The sequence below is a fragment of the Marmota marmota genome, unplaced genomic scaffold (assembly GCF_001458135.2).
Source record: "Marmota marmota marmota unplaced genomic scaffold, marMar, whole genome shotgun sequence".
Lineage (NCBI taxonomy): Eukaryota > Metazoa > Chordata > Mammalia > Rodentia > Sciuridae > Marmota > Marmota marmota.
In genome coordinates, this window is record NW_025999853.1 from 44,290,642 (window position 1) to 44,308,875 (window position 18,234).

The following is an 18,234-nucleotide window of genomic DNA, read 5'->3' on the forward strand; positions in this document are numbered from 1 at the left end:
TGTAGCATAACAAAGTAGGAAAAAAAGTACTAAGGCTTAGATCAAAGTACTTAAATTCAAGTCCCAGATCTGCCAACTATTAGCTTATTTGATAACTATTCCAATACTACAGCATTTGGTCAGGAGTCAATGGCAGAGATAAAAAGGTAACTAAGACTATATTTCATAGGTATTACATGTTTTGGAATATTTGATTGAATCTAAATATAACCCCTGTAATAAAATTGTTAAGGTGCATTCTATAAATGAAGACACTGTGGTGCAATGACTTACATGAATTTGCCTCAAAGTCATATTGCAAGTTAAGTGATGGAATAAATTAAGTGAAATAAGTCTAAATCTTATTATACTCCTTCCACTAAGTCACACTGGAGTATAAGGGGAAAAAAAAAAAAAACCACTGTGAATTATATATCACTGTTCTGATGACAGAGGGACGTGAAAATTTTTTATTATAATGAAGAGGCACACTCACACTATCCTTCTTCCATAAAGTATTTTCCCTTTATGTTAAATATTCATGTATTCAAGTTATTCTGGATGTCCCTTGATGTGGCTGCAAGTATTAAAAGCTCCACACACTTCCTTCAGTATTTTAAGTACAGTATTTTATAAGTTTGAATATTAGCAAGTTACTTAAGCCTCAAGTAGACTTATCTACTTTTTGCAGGCCTATGTTATCCTTCAAACAGGAGGGAAGGGCTGCACTTCTAACAGAAACACTGCCGGCTTCTACCAAGCCTCCACTAGAGCACCAGACCACGTGGTATCTCTCTTAAGCTTAAGGTTCCCTACTCCTCTCCCTCCTTTTCACAAGGACCTGGAAATTAAGGTTTCCTTCTCTTAAGTAGAGCCCTGACACATGCCACCTGTGTAGTACAGACCGCAAACATCCTGCAGCCTGACTCCCGGAAGCCTACCAGAATCAGAATAAAGGGGAACTTGGATGCCGACAATGCCAGGAAGGGATATGATTGGAAAAGTAAAGCGAATGAGACTACGATAAGCTATGGGACGAGGACCTGTCAAAATAGTGTAAAACCCACGCCGAACGACTACAACCTATCCTTCGGGAAGGCCTGAGGTGGGAGCGGCACTACGGGAGGAAGGAGGACGAAGGGACCCGCACGAGCTGCCGACGCCGCTCCCCACATACCTCTCAGCATGCACCGACAAGCCAAGAACCCTAGCCCTCATCTCGGGTCTAACCTTTGCCCCAAAATCCTGCTGCCTAAGGCGGCCGCCGCCGGACCTGCCCGCACCTGTCACTAGAGAAACACACCAGCCCGCGGTTCCCGCCCAGTCCTCCACCGTCCTCAGGCAACTGCAACCACCTCAACATCTTTCCCCTACCAGGTGTCCCCTTTCCGGAGCGAGGTTTTCAGCAGCGTCGCGATGTCAGAACGCTGGGTGTCCAGATCCGCCGCTCCGCCTTCCGCCATCTTCTTCCACTAGCGGCAGCGGAGGCGGCAGCTACGGCGGCGGCACGCCCAGAGCATTGTGGGAATGGCGTCCCGCGGCCCCTCCCAGTCGGCAGGTCGAAACCAAAAGAGACGCGGGGGGAGGGGGTGCCTCGGGACAAGAGGAAGCCTCGGGGGTGGACTGGGTGCGCGTCTGTGGTCTGCTGCCCCCCATCGGTCCCCGCCCGTCCAGCATCTCGCCTGGGCCTCCTCCCGGCCCGGGACCGCCGGCTTTTAACTCTCGTGGCTGAGGGCTCGGGCGTTCTGCGCTTCAGCGGTGCCAGGGCCAGTCCAGTCTCGACTTTGCCTACCCCTCCTTTCTTCCTGCGGACGCCTGAAAAACCCTTATTTGCGTATTCACTCACGCTTGAGGGTGGGGTGGGGCGGGGAGTGTGGGGACCGCTAAGATATGGCAGAAAATTTACAGCTCCGTGACTTTGGGCTTTTGGTTGCGAGTTGCAGAACCCAAACTCAATGATTACTGGCACAAAGAACAATCCGAAACCGAACGTTTGGCCGCAGTGCCCTTCCTAGGTTCCTTCCAGCTCCCTTGCTATAGGTAGGGACCTTTTTTACAGGCTCTTTGTGACGCCTCCTCAGGCACACCCAGACAACTAAGCTGCAGTGAAAAACATGTCTCAGTTCCTCCGTGAACAGGGAGTAAAATCATGTATTGAATCATGACAGGTACCAAGGGGAAGAAAACTGGGAAAAACCTACTACTCTGAGCCAGTGTAACATTTCCTTAATGTCATCCCATGGTGTGTGCACCTGAATTGAAACTTAGATAACGTGAGCTTTTTCGAAGCCAACAATTATGGTTCAAATGGGGAAATTGAGTCCAAAATCAAGATGCCAAGGTCAGACATACAGCAAGTGGAGAGGCAAGTTCACAGCCCAGGTTCCAAAGACCATGTACTATAATCTATAGCATACTCTACCTCTCCTTAGGAAATCCTAAATTAAAATGTAAATCCCACAAGAGCTGCAACTGGGTTCCTCTTGTTCTGCTAGGGTCTCTCTCTCTCTCTCTCTCTCTCTCTCTCTCTCTCTCTCTCTCTCTCTCTGAAATTTGGTGGCTAGCATCGTGCTGAATAACGTAAACAACACTTACATAGTTGATAAATTAATTGTGGAAAACTGCTTAAGTAATTACAAGCACGAAGATGTCCAGATGTGACTTTTTAAGATAACGTCTAACATCTGATGTGACAAATAAAATGATTAATGCCTACCCTAACTCATTTGGAAGATTGGTGTAGTTATGTTGGTAAGAAGTGTTGAAGCTTATCAAATAAAAGTATTGTATATTGGTATTTGATTTGGGTATATCCATATTATTATTGCTTGTTGCTATACAATACCATTTTGCATTATCAGCCTTTACTTGAGAGTCTGAAAGCAATTTCCAGTTACTTCTATTGCTTGTTTGGCTTTTCTTCTGATGGGTTAAAAAAATTAGTGTTTCTCTAAACATGGGTATCCTCGGTTATATTTTCCCCCTTTTCCAAAGTAATTATCCAAAGAGAGGCAGTATGATATGAAAATAATATGTTGTAGCCATATAGACTTTAGTTCAAACTTCACTTCAACCTCTAGGAGCAAAGTACTTAACCTGTAGATTAATAATAAAATTGAGTATTGTAATACTTACCCTAAGGATTCTTGTGAAGATTAAATTAAATAATATGTGTTTATTGCTTTGGACATAATAGTCAATAAATATTAGCAGGAGGAATTAGACTGATGACAGAATGAATTGTATAGTATTTGAATTATATCTCAATAAAGCTTTTTTAAAAAGTGTTTGGGATTTTGAAGGCAAAATTGTGCTCTATCATTTATAAACATAACATAATGAAGAAGCAATGAGTCACATACTCTTATTCAATTTTCTCATTGAAGAGAAACGTTGACGCCTATAGTCATTCCACTAAGTAAAATAGTCTTTTCTCCACCTGCACCATGCTAAAGGCAGTAAGTTAACTGGAAAAAGATATATAAATTCAACGTCAATTTGAGTTATACAACAGATCAATTTGTAGACTTAACTAGTTGCCATCCAAGTCAGGAAAGAAATATTAGTTATAATATTTTATTTAGCAACATACGTAGAGTTACTAGCATTGTTCTAAACACTTTAAAGTACTAACTCTATCCTCTCAGCAACTCTTTGATTAAGGTACTATTATTATTCCAATTCTGTAGATGAGGAATTAAGACTAGTAAGTAGGAGAACCCAATATTGGATGCAAGGAATCTGGCTTCAGAATTTAGAAGATTTGGGAAATTTTAAATTTTTTTTCCTGAACTTTATGATCTCGTTTATAGCAATCAACTTTTCAGTGACCTCCATTTATGAATTCATAGAAATTCTGCTTATTTTACTAATATTTTCTTCAATTATGAGGAGAAATAAGACATTATTCATAAATACTAAATTGGTTAAGGCCCATATTCCTACATTCAGTAGGAAGATAAATTAATAAAAACTGTATTACTTTGAATGACACAGATCATTGAGTAAAAATCAGAAGATTACGTCTGCTTATTCTGAATTAGGGTCTTCAGTGATGTTTCTCTACGTTGACTTTTACAAATATACTACTTGTATCTTTCTTGTCTATTTTAGAACCTAAGGGTTTTGAGTAGGGAAAGCGGGTAAAGAATGCTGAGTACTTTAGAAATCAGGCTTAATGTGAGTAAGGTGGGCCTCACATAAAGTCAGTTGATTTTAAAATTGAAGATACTCTAGGGAGGATTCTTTTGATCTTGTAGTGATTCCTTTCTCTGCTCACTGTTGTTTGAACAGTCCCTTGTCCAACCTTGAGAGGTCCTTGCACTCAAAAATTAAAAGAGAGGACTTGAAATATACATATTCCAGAGTGAGTAGAGGCTTAAAACTAAGTTGTCAAATAAGACCCAGTTTTCAGCATGGGGTGATTCAGAGAAGAAGAAAAAGCAACATGTTCTATATAAAATGGTTGAATGGGCGAAAGTTCAAAAGAAAATTCCAAGATAAATTCTGCCAACTTCACAATTTTTTATGGGACTGGCTACTTGAGCCCAAGAAAAATCTGCCTGAAGTCAGTGGATTTAGTTCATTGCAGATGTACACAGAATAAGCATATCTCCTGAAAGAAAACCGTTTGTGACCTGGCTGCCTTTATTTCTCTACTCTTCCTATCTTTAATCTTCAGGAAGCACTGCCTCACTTTTTCCTTCTCCCCTGTCCTTCCTCTGCAGTTTTTCCCTCTGATAATCCTACCACCCCCTCATTCATATTCATTTCCCAAAACCTTTCATTCTTTTCTCTTACGTAATTGTGTAACTCCTTTCTCCCTTCAGCAGCTAGAAGGCAGCAGAAAGGCGGAGGAGGAGTGCAAACATCAAAATAGCGAGTAGTAAAATACTTAATCTGTTAATGACATTTTGAAATTTGGGATGTGAATAAAAATCGTAAGTGCCACGATACAGTTTTCAAAGTTAAAAAAACACAGCGGCTTCTTATTTCAGACAAATGTTAAAATAAAGAGGATGAAATCGTAGTGAAGTGAATATAGCACCTTTTACAAAGAACCAGTATACTTGGATTGTGACTCTGGCTCAGTGCCACTAACTAGCTGTGTAACCTTGGCCAAGTTATTTAATCTCTGTGAGCATTCGTTTTCTCATTATAAAATAAGGTGATTAAACTTCATGGGCTGAAACTCAAATGCTTGCAAGGTTTAGATATAGCTAATGTAAATGGGTGAAGCAAATATGCCTTAAGATAATAAGGAGTTGTGGGGACTCCATTGAACCATCTGCCCCAACTAAATGTGTTTAAATTAAAGGAGTTAGAATAAACAAAATTATATCTCCTTTGCTATGGGATCTAGAAAGTTGAATTTTGGCATGGGCATGAAGTCTACAAATTAATTAATCTGGGTTGTTTCTTAGATCTCTTCTTAAGCATATAAAAAATGCTATGAAAGCAGACACTACCCTGAAGGTTGATATCAATTCTCCCTATGTGTAGCCAATTCTCATTAAATGATGGCACAACTAAACAGATTTGAATCAATAAACAAATCAAGTAGTCTAATGGGTCTAGAATGAAAGCAAAAGAAAAAAACAAAAACAAAAAAATCCTTAATAGAGAATATAATCTGTGGGTTCTAGGTAGTTTAAAATGAATTGTCCTTTATGATGGAAAAGTTTTTCAAGCAAGAGTTGGCTTATCCTCTCCAGCCAATAGTGATATAGCTTAAACCAAAGTTGGCAGTAGGAAAAGTCTATTTTATATTTTTTATTTGCTATTTGCCTTTATTGATAGACTTCCAGATTGATAAAAGATCAATTAAAGAAAAAAAAAAAAAAACAGAAATCTCTAAGCAGTCTCTGGTCCTTTCCCAAGCTTCATAATAATGGATGAACTTGAGAAAGTTAAATTGTTTCGAGATGCTGATCTTTTGTTTTAAATGGACAAAATGATTTAAACAAAATATTGACCTTAACAATATATATTTGATCATTTGTACTTTATATATTTCATTCAAAAGTTTAAAAATGTTTTTGTTATGCTATACATAACATCTATACAACCAAAGTAAAATAGAGAGTTGTACAATGAGCTACTGATTCTGCAAATATATAGATTCCAGAGAGACTTACTTTGTTTTCTCCCAAGAGAGGGCTAAATTATTCAGATTTTCTGTTTGGACAATCTTTCTCTTCATTTTGGCTGAGGAAGCAAAACAATTTAAACTGCTTACAAAGAGTTTTAGAATAATATAATAGGTCTTAGAGACTATCCTTGTTCTTGGACTGATGGAAATATAAGGCATTTTCATAATGTTGACTTCCAGGTATCTCTAAGCAGCAGGACATTACATACTGTCCTGCAATAAAGTGGCTCCCGCTGTATCAACCTTCACAAGTTCCTTGTCACTCGCCCCCCCCCCCCCCACCCCCGTTATTTCGCCCAGCAAGGCTGCGGCAACTTCTAAAATCTAACACAATTTATAATAAAATAAATAATAGCTATACCTAAGTCTCCAGTAATTATGTGATTATTTTAACTTTTTAGGCATTGTCACATCAGTAGGCAGGGTATCTTTTCTTACACAGTCTACTAATTAAAAATGCTAATATTTTCTAGGAAAATCTGTACAGACATACCCAAGAAAAATGTTTTACTAGCCATTTGGCATCCTTTAGAACGCTATTAACATGTAAAGTTGACCATCACACTCATGAATTATAATCAGAGAAAATTGAGTCAGGTGGCTTAAGAGGGGTAGAATCATAAATACATTGAGCTGGATAACACACATCACTGTTAACAGAAGTAGATTATAAATCAATGCACATACCCCAGAGTTTTCTTCTTTCCCTCTCCTCTCCCTCCCTTTTATCCTTTTTGTCTTCAAAGGCATTTGGTACAACTCTCTGAGGACAGTGATTCCTTGATAAGTACTTAGAGAGCAAAAAGACTTTGGAGGGAAGTTAAGATTAAAAATAAAACCCAGGTCTACTGTCCAATTAAAATAGTTAATGGAAGGTAGAAGAATATCAAGGTAAGGAAAGAAACAACAACAAAAGGGCCCTGCTTTTATCAGAGTGAGAGCTGAGTGGTCACAAGAAATGCCCTTTTGACTCTATAATGTTCTAACTATTTTAGAGTGATTCATCTAAATGGTGGTATAAAGCAAATTTCATTCAGCCTTTTCAGAGAAAAAATAATAATTTTAAACTTGTTTATCAAGAGGAGAATAAGGGAAACTAGAAAATTAAGAGTTCGGAACTGTCAGATTTTCTAAATAAACAAAGGATGTTTTCCCAAAATGATTCTACTATTAACAAAGTTTGCATTTTCAAACTTTCTAAATGCAAACTCTCAATTTTTATATTGCATAAATTAATTCAGAAAAGAAACAACATCTTATAAATAGGTAAAAACTTTTTTCAGGTTTGAAAGATGTCTAAAACTGAGTTAAAGAAAGTAAATAAGCTTTTGAAAATATAGAAAAATTTATCTAAGGGAAATGATTATTTACTAGAAAGGAAATATTCACCAATATTGATTTTAGTATGTATTTGCTGTCACCATTGAAAGAAAATTTATCATGAAATGGACAAGTTATTTTTCAGGCTTTTTTTAAAAAAGCTACACGATGGTATTCTCTAATAAAAGTATACTTGTACATGTTAAAAGAAATGTTGGGGGTCTCCTCTCAAACAAAGGAACTCTTAAATAAGAGAGCAAAGTGTTCATGAAGAGAATGAAATTCTTCATTTGAACTTCATAAAGAGACAATGAAACTCACTTGAAATTTGCTACATAAGGTATATTACTTATCTAATGGACCTGCTGGAAGGTTAAAAAAATCATCTCAACCTAAAGCACTGTTTCTAGTGTGGTCTGTAGATTAGCTATGTCATATAAGTATGTGGTTGATTTTAAAATGTGGTGCAATTAAACTATGGGTTATTAGCCCTAAAAACAGATATGTTGAATCCAGAACCTTTGAGAGTTGAAGCTTTTTTAATAAGTTCACAGGTGATTCTTATACTCTCTAAAGTTTGAGAGGGATTGGTCTAAGGAGATAGGTTGGCTTCTTCATTTAATTTTTCCCAGATTTAGGCAAAAATTCTCTACCTAGTGATATAGGCTTAGTCTTTTTTTGGGGGAGGGGGCTTTATAATAAAATACCTTAGATGGGGTACTTCATAAACAATAAAAATTTATTGCTTATAGTTCCTGGAGTTGGGAATTCCCAAGGTGTCAGAAGATTTAGTGTCTGGTGAGGACTCGGACTGCTTCAAAGATGACTCAGTCTGCTTCAAAGATGCCACATTCTTGCTCCACTCTTACCTGTTGAAAGGCCAAGGGAGCTCCCTTGAACCTCTTCTTTTCTTTTTTTTTCAAACATTTGAACATTTTTAAATTAATACATTATAGTTACACAGGGCTGGGGATGTGGCTCAAGAGGTAGCGCGCTCACCTGGCATGCGTGCGGCCCGGGTTCGATCCTCAGCACCACATACAAACAAAGATGTTGTGTCAGCCAAAAACTAAAAAATAAATATTAAAATTTAAAAAAAATACATTATAGTTACACATAGTAGGGGAGTTCATTTTAACATTAATATATGTATGGAACATAATTTGCTCCATTTTAATCTCTAGTGCTTCCACCTTCACTCTCCTCCCTCATTGTTCCTTTTCCCGTTTACAGATCTTCTTCTTCTTTTTATTTGTTCTAATTAGTTGTGCATGACACTAGAATGTATTTTGACACATCATACATATATAGAGTACAACTTCTCTATGTACTGGTATTATTGCATGAATGGTGTGACTCTACATCATGTCCAACCAGAGAAATGGAAAGTTGTGCTATATAAGGTGGTTTCCTTCCAAGTTTTCTGAGGAATCTCCATATTGCTTTCCAGGGTGGTTGCACCAATTTGTAGTCCCATCAGCATTGTATGAGTGTATCTTTCTTTCCCACATCCTCACAAACATTTATTGTTGCTTGTATTCTTTTATATTATTTATTTTATTTTTTACACAATGGAGCACAAATTTTCAGTTCTCTGTTTGAATACGATGTAGAGTCACACCATTTGGGCAATCATACCCATACATAGGGTAGTAATGTCTGTCTCAACCATCTCCCCTCCCCACACAATTCGCTCCCCTCCCTCTCCTCTGCCCAATCCAAAGTTCCTGCATTCTTCCCTTGAAACCCTTCTCCCTGCAAATTATGGATCAGCATCCACTTATCAAAAAATATTGGTTTTTTGGATTGGCTTACTTTGCTTAGCATGATGTTTTCCAATTCCATCCATTTACATGTAAATGCCATAATTTCATTCTTCCTTAAGGCTCAGTTATATTTCATTGTGTGTATATATATATATATATCAGATTTTCTTTATCTATTCATCTATTAAAGGGCATCTATCTTGGTTCTACTGTTTAGCTATTGTGAATTGAGGTGCTATAAACATTGAGGTGGCTGTATCACTGTAGTATGCTAATTTTAAGTCCTTTAAGTATAGACCAAGTAGTGGAATAGCTTGGCCAAATGGTGGTTCCATTCCAAGTTTTCTAAGGAATCTCTATACTGCTTTCCAAAGCACCATTTTGCAATCCCACCAGCAATGAATCAGTGTACATTTCCCCTCACATCCTCACCAGCACTTATTGTGGCTTGAATTCTTGATAATTGCCATTCTGATTGGAGTGAGATGAAATCTAAGAGTAGTTTTGATTTGCATTTCTCTAGTCACTAGAGGTGTTGAACATTTTTTTCATATATTTGTTGATTGGTTGTATTTCTTCTTCTGTGAAGTGTCCGCTTAGTTCCTTAGCCCATTTATTGATTGGGTTGTTTGTTTTTATGGTGTTCAGTTTTTTGAGTTCTTTATATATCCTGGGGAGTAATGCTCTAGCTGAGGTGTGTTTGGGAAAGATTTTTCTCCATTCTGTGAGCTCTCTCTTCACATTCTTGAGTTTCCTTTGCTGTGAAGCTTTTTAGTTTGAATCCATCCTATTTATTGATTCTTAATTTAACTTTTTGCTTTAGGAGTCTTTTAAGGAAGTCGGGGCCTAAGCCAACATGCTTTGAACCTCTTCTTTGAGGACACTAATTCCATTCCCAAGGTTGGAGCCCTAATAATTTAGTCACTTCCCCAAGGCCCCATCTCCTACTACTATCACAACCAGGAACAGGTTCTACCTATAAATTTGGATGTGGGAGAGTGGAGACAGACACCAACATTGAAACATAGTAAAGGCAAAATTATATTGTAGCTATAAGGCTAGACAGGCAGTTCTTGATAGAACAATTTTTACCCCAACTCTCTATAATTACTTAATCTCAGCAAATTAAATGAGCAAACACTAATGTAACTCTCACATATTGTAACTGGCATCACTTTATCTGAGACTTTTTCTTTTTTAGAATTGTGACAATCTGTTCACCACAGATACTGGCTTGCCTCAGTAAAGTGATATCATATTCTTCTGTTTGCTGACTCTGTATTAATCATTTATAGCCCACTGAGCTTCATTTTTTAGAAACTAAATCTAAATTCAGTTGAAACCCAATAAACTGCTAATAATTACTTAATAAATAAATTAAGTATTTATCTATTCAAAGAGATGTATTGCCTGTATAAAAGAACCCAAGTAAAAGTTTGTTAAGTCATAAGTGTTAAGTATAAATATAATACAAATATTTACTATAGTACATAAGTATTTCTAATTATTGATAATGTTTAAGCAGAAAGAATGAACTATTTGTATTAGTTAGTGTACTTATTTTTCTACAACAATTCAATATATAATAAATCGTGGCATCAATATCAAAACTTTGTTAGCTCTGTTTTTTTAGGATCATACTCTTTATTACTGAACTTAAGGATCATCACACTAAGAAATCTGATTATTAAAAGTTGATTTCACTCTGGAAATGATGAAAACAGGATAAGACTTTTTCTCATACGTTGCTGTCATTCTTGAATGTAGAGATGATATAAAGATGGCACATTCTTTGGTTCAAACTTAGAACTGCATGCATCTTTTGCTTGATCATGGGTCTTTGAGAATACATCCAAAATGTTACCTTAATTCCTGGAAAGCAAAATTTCAGCTTTTAAAAAATAAATCTAATTAGATATTTATTTTATAGTCAGCCTGATAAACAGAAAAAATACTCCTGTGGAATCATATTCTACATGAGGATTCTAAAATTATCTCAAAAATTGTTGTATAGTCAAAGGTACAACAGTACCCTTATTTATTTTGCCCACAAAGTTAAAAAAAAACCACGTGGTTTTATATTTTAAACATGACGTGTGAATTCTAATGCACAAGAAAGAAGGAGAATCCAATCAGCTTATCTAAAGAAAAGCAAATGCTGATAATTGCACTTTCAAAATGTTTTGCAATCATATCTGTTGGGTCAAATTGAATGAACAGGAAGTGAGTTGTACAAACTGTTCCCATTTGCCCATTGGATTTACTCAATACCGTCCTGATATTAAACCTCCTCTATAACTTAGGATGCAATGGCAAGGGCGTCTGGTAAGAGGGGACCGTGGTGGAAAGAAGGGACTTTAACTTGGATAAAGACAGAGATATCAGTGAACTTTAGACCTTCTTAAGACAAGTATGATAAAAATATAAGAGTCACTACTTAAAAAGAATTAATAACTTCCGGAGACTCAAAGGGAGAAAAATAATGCAGTAAATTAAATAATCAAATAGAATGCACATAAGGGAACAACAGCAGCAGCAAACAGGAAAAAAAAAAAAAAAGACGCAGCAGTAGCAGCAATGGAAAGCACAGCATGTAGAAGCCATAATATCTATTAGACAGCAGAAATGCAACCAAATAGAGCACATACATGTACATAGGTTAACTGACTCATTACAAACCAGAGTTTCTTATACCCAATTTAAAAAAACAGTCATAAATAATTTATAAGAAGTATCTAAAATGTAAATACAAATATACTGAAGGTAAGAGAATGAAAATCGTTGGCAAATGAAATACCAATGAAGGAAAGCTGGTTTTGCTGGTATATCAAAATCTATTTTGAGTTGTCTTAGTATCTGTTAGCAATCAAATTTCAGTAAATATAGACTTTGAGGCAAAAAAAGAATCAGAAAAAAATCACTACTTAATGATTTTAAAACCAGTTTATTAGGAAAATGCAAAATACTGAATCATTTTGTATCTAAATGAATCATCTCAAAACATACAAAGCAGAAGAACAAAAGAAGCACAGTAGAAACTGACAAACTTTCAAAAAAAATGTATAGATCAAACAAAAATCAATGACAAAGAAGGTTAGGAAAACACAACCAACAAACTTGATCTAATTATTACATATAGATATTTCTCTCCAACAATTAGAAAATATATTAAAAGGATGGAACATTTATTAGAAATTGAGTAGTATAAAGTCATAAAACAAAATTCAATAAATACTAATTCTTGTGGCAAAGACTTCCTTTTCTGAACAAAATTAGCCAAAATAGCATGGGTTTGAAAACTAAACCAAATGGTTTATGGCTAAAATAAAATGTAATTGGAAATTATATAATATTTAGAGAGGAATAGCAAATGAAAGTGATTTATTGCAAAAACCAGACCTATAGCAATATTTAATGTTTTAAATGTACCTATAGAAAAAAATGAAAATTAATGAATAAAATTTCATTTTATGACTTTAAAAAAGTAAAATAGAATAAGCCACAGAAATTAACAAAATAAAAAACAGAAATAAAAAGGATCAAAAAAAGCTCAAAGCTGATCCTTTGAAAGAAGGCACATTCTTGGATTCAAACTTAGAACTGCATCTTTTGCTTGATCACGGATCTTTTTTTATATAAATAAAACTATATTTATAATAAAGCCTGTGAAGAAGATTAAGTGAAACACATTAAACAATATTAGAATAAGACTCCTGGAATAAATTCAGGAAAATATGTAAATCCTTCATGGTTACAATGATAAACTTTTTGAAAAGCATTTAAGAAAACCTAAATAAATGAAAAGATACATCATATACATGGATTGATAAATCAACTTCATAAAGACAGTAAATTTCAAATTAATATATAAACTAAAAGTAATACCAAATAAAAATGACAACAGCATATGTTATGATTTGGATATTAGGTATCCTCCAAAAGGTCATGTGTGAACAATGCAGGAAGGTTTAGAGGTGAAGTGATTGGGTCATGAAATCCTTAACCTAATCAGTGAATTAATTCCCTGATAGGGATTAACTGAGTGGTAACTCTAGGCTGGTGGTTTGTGGCTGCAGGAGGTGGTCATTGGCGACCCCCTTTGGGGTATGTATTTGGCTGAGTTTACTCACTCTCTCTCTACTTCCTGGTGTTTTGTCTTGATCCACTTCCCTCCATTACATTTTTCTGCCATGGTGTTCAGCCTCACCTCCAGCCCAGAGCAATGGAGCCAGCCTTGGCTGTACGGACTGAGACTTCTGAATTCATAAGCCCCTAAATAAACTTTTCCTCCTAAAATTTTTCTTGTCAGGTCTTTTAGTCACAACAGAAAAACAAACAAAAGAAAAATGACTAAAACAGTGTATTACATAGAATTTCAGGGGCCAATCCTCAAATTCAAGGGTATAGGATTAAGAATTCCCAAGTAAAAATTGAAGAAAAAGAATAAAATTAGGAGGAGGGGAAGCTTTGTTATGTGACATCAAGATTTATTCTCTACTAAATAAAATATTGTGGTTATCAGCATTTGCTTTTCTGTAGACAAGATGATTGGATTTTCCTACTTTCTTGTGCATTAGAATTCACACATCATGTTTAAAATATAAAACCACATTTTTTTTTTACTTTGTGTGCAAAATAAATAAGGGTACCATTGTACCTTTGAATATACAACAATTTTTGTGATAATTTTAGAATCCTCATGTAGAATGTGATTCCACAGGAATATTTTGTTTTCTTTTTATCAAGCTGACTATAAAATCAATATATAATTAGATTTATTTTTAAAAAGCTGAAATTTTGCTTTCTAGGAATTAAGGTAACATTTTGGACATATTCCCAAAGACCCATGATCAAGCAAAAGATGTGTGCAGCTCTAAGTTTGAACCAAATAATATGCCATCTAAAGATGTCTCCACATCCAAGAATGACAGCATTGAAAAACTTGAGAGCCTGGAATCAGACAAAGGCACACAGAGGTGCTTAATATAGCACAGATATTCCATTACAAAGCAATGGAGGAATGTTACACCACTCAGTATGTGGTGTGAAAACAACTAGGTATCCATAGGGAAAATAAGGTTTTTACCTCACATCAGACACAAGTTAAATTCCAGATGTGAAAAAAAAAAAAACTTTAAAAATCAGATATTGGGTGGGGGTTGTGGTTCAGTGGTAGAGCGCTTGCCTAGCACGTGTGAGGCACTGGGTTCGATCTCCGGCACCACATAAAAATAAAATCAGATAAAGGTATCGTGTCCATCTACAACTAAAAAAATTTTTTTAAAAATCAGATATTGGGGCTGGGATTGTGGCTCAGCGGTGGAGCACTCGCCTAGCACGGGCGGGACCCGGGTTCCATTCTCAGCACTACATAAAAATTAAAAAAAAAAAAAAGATGCTGTGTCCACCAAAAACTAAAATAAATAAATAAATATTTAAAAATTCTCTCTCTCTCAAAAAAAATCAGATATTAAGAAACAGTAATTATGAACTCTGGATAAGAAAAGCTTTCTATTAAGAGGTACAAAATATCAACCTTTAAAGTAAAAGGCCAGCAAATTGCAAGTTGCCTATACTAAAATGAAAAACTTCTATACCATATAGAACAGAAGATACAGAGTTGAACCCACAAAGATATAGTCATCCGATCCTAGACAAAGGGGCCAAAAACAAAACAGTTGAGAAAAGACTGACTATTTAACAAACGGTGCTAGGAAAACTGGTTGTCCATATGTAGAAGAATGAGACTATATCCTTATCTGTCATATGTGGGGGCTATAGAGGAAAAAGAAAAAGAAAGGTGGGGACTCTCAAGAAAATAGTAGGGAGATCAATAGAGCAGAGCAATGGAGCAGGTGGCCATATTAGCCAAAATATATTGTTATATTGTATGCATGTAAGAATATGTAACAACAAATACCTTCATTATGCACAACTATAATGAACCAATAAAAAGCATGGAAAAAAAGTCTTCTGCACTATATAACATTAAATTAAAGATAAATCACCGAGTGGGAGAAGACATTTTTAAAAATTAGAATTTATATTAGATAAATCCTAAAAATTATAAAAATTTTAATTATAAATATACATAATAATTAAAATGTATGATATATAAATAAAAATATAAATAAGAAAAAGATCATAATAAAAATAGGCAAAGAATGGATACATTTACAAGAAAGGAGACCTGAATAACAATAAACATATCAAAACAGGTAAATATGAAAATGCAAAATAATAGTACAATGGAAAAAAATTGAAGTTTGACATTACTAAGCTTTAGGATATGAAGTAATGCAAATTTTAATATTCTATTGACAGGAAGATAAATAGGATGAACCACTTTGGAGAACAATTTGTTAATTAGTAAAGTTGTAAATTTTCTCACCTTATGCCTTAGCAATTTTCCATCTTGCTACTTTAGTGGAAACTTCTTCAGATGGAGACATATCTAAGTATATTTGTTCCAGTATTAGTTATTATAGCAAAATGGAAATAAACTAAATAGTAAATATAGTACATGGTTTAATAAACTGTCAGCTATTCACTCTATAAATTGACATATTTAAAAAATAATTTCATGAAGAGTATATCACAATGTGAGGAAAGACTTGATGAGCTACTGTTTGAATTGAAAAGATTAAAAATGAATATATATATCAGGAGTATATATCTGTATATTCATCCCCAATACCCCAATATAACCTTATCCATGGGGAGGAATAAGCATCTCAAAATAACGGCAGTTTAAGTGTGTACTATGGATGAGTTTTCTCCTTCTTTCTACTTTTGTTTTTCTAAAATTTCCTAATGAATATCTAATACATTTCTAGTAGAAAAAAAAGAAGAAGTCTGAGCAATTTGGGAGAGGAATAAAAACTAGATATTATAAATGTTCAGTGATACGTTAAGGTCTTTCTTTTGATGCTAACTAGGTAAATGCACTGGGCAGGGACATTCCATAAAATGATTAGAAGGCTGCTAATGTGCTGTGAATGTTTAATAAGAGCTGCCATGATTAGAGAAGGATTCTACTGAGCCATCATCTCAGCTTTCTGGATTTATGCAGTGTAGTTAGTTTTCGCTGGTTCAAGTCCCTGATGTTCAAGCACACAATAAAACAGAAAATCAGTCCATAAATGGTAGCTTTTACAAATAATCATGTGTATATATTGCTGCTTGGTTTAATTGACTGTGTAATGTTTTTTTAAAAATTACTTCATTTACTTGATAAACTGAAATGGCTATAGGGCTTCATTCCAGCCTACAAGATACATGATATGCATTTTTAAATATATAATTAGGGAGTACTTAAAACCAGATTTGCTAGAGCTACATTGCAGGTGTAGCATCATAAGTACTAAAGCATTTTCCTGCTATGTTTTCTTTATTGGTGAGGTTACTCAGTGGAGCAGCTTGACATTCTCACATGATCGCTATACAAAAATAAGTAATGGAAACTGGCTTCCAGGTGGTCTTCATTATTATGAAAAAATTTCAAACTAAAGGAATTTTCACTGGATATCTTAAATGTTAACATTTAAAATCATATCTAGCTTAACCACAAAATAACCACAAAACATATATTGTGAAATAACCACAAAAAATCCTTGTCTTAATAAGTTAATTAATGTATGATTTTTTAAACACAATTATGTAAAACAAACACTTGTTATTCCCATCTCAGCTCATTGGCTTATTTAAAAACACTTTTGAATGAATTTAGCTTTTGAGAGGAAAGGTGTTTTCTTAACCTCCCCAACCCCAGTACTAGGGATTGAACCCAAGTTTTCTTTACCATTGAGCTACATCCCCAGTCTTTTTGTTTTGAGACAGGGTCTTACTAAATTGCTGAGGCTTGCCTCTAATATGAGATATCCTCCTTCCTCAGCCTCCCAGGTTGCTGGGATTACAGGTGTGTGCCACCATACCTGGCAGCAAAAAGTTGTTGATGGCAGTTTTACAACTTGGTTAGTTATTACTTAGATTATGTTCACGAGAGGTATGTGTAATTCAATCTATGTTACTTTTACTCCAAAGTACTATGTTTTCTCACACCAAAAGTTTTGCTCTTTAATTCTTACACATGTTATGGATTTACTCACAAAATTGTGTGTGATTAAACTTTAAAATCTGAAAACAGTACACAAAATTTGAAACAATATATTTTAAAAATAGAAAGTTACACAAAGTAATAAAACACACCCGTGAAATAACCACAAAAATCCTCAATAGTTAAGATTTTGTCTTAACTATTTACTTCAACTTTTTATAACGTAGTCAATAAAATATTAAGAGTAAATTGGACTCTTTGTGTTCCAAATCTAGTCTTATTTCCTTCATTTGTTCCCATAAATTTAATACATGTGTGGTCCAAGGAAGTGCCAGAGAGGAGGACCTCAACTCAGGAAGATGGGGTCCTTGACAAAAACCATAGAAAAGATTTTCTAGGTATGTGAGATATTGAAGCATAGAGGTTTATTTTTAAAAAAAACAGGAATTTTGGGCCATCTCAAGAGTGAGAGATGTTTTAGGGTTCTCAGGCTCTTCTTTTACAGGAAACTAGGTGAAGGGTAGGTATGGGAAGATATGTGGGAATGACATCAGTCTGCTGATCACAAACTTGTTTTGGGTGTTCTGGAAGTTCTCAGGATTCTTAGGTTGTCTCCACCATCTGATCAACAGATAACACTGGAAAAGTATCTTATATTACAGGTTTCATATCTCCCTTTGCTCATTTTTTTTTCCAAAAATACATGTATTAATGGGCTTATTAACAGAACATAGGGCAATTTTCATAGTGATTGAATTTCCAGTAAGTTTAAGATTGAGAGCAAGGATGTATAGATTTCCCAGAAATTTGAGAGTGGGATAGATGACTAACCTGGGAAATGACAGGCCTGGGAGGCATACTAGCTTTGGAAGAGAAGGTATGAGGCACTTCAGCACAAGGCTTTTAGATTAAAATTATATTTTTCTTGTCTTTCCTTTATTCTCCATTCTACCTTTTATTTC

General features: G+C 35.1%; 1 protein-coding gene across 7 annotated transcripts in view; it reads right to left on the reverse strand.

The window, feature by feature from the left end:
* The window catches only part of Usp15 (ubiquitin specific peptidase 15), a 116,233-nt gene extending 114,724 nt beyond the window's left edge, over positions 1-1,509 (reverse strand). For all 7 annotated transcript variants that reach the window (XR_007348738.1, XM_015483068.2, XM_015483067.2 and 4 more), the window contains exon 1: positions 1,354-1,509. Coding sequence is in view for 6 of the 7 variants with exons in the window: in XM_015483068.2 (XP_015338554.1) it covers positions 1,354-1,442 (89 nt within the window). In the remaining variant the exon portion in view is untranslated. The remainder of the gene's footprint in view (positions 1-1,353) is intronic.
* Between the last annotated feature and the right edge of the window lie 16,725 nt (positions 1,510-18,234).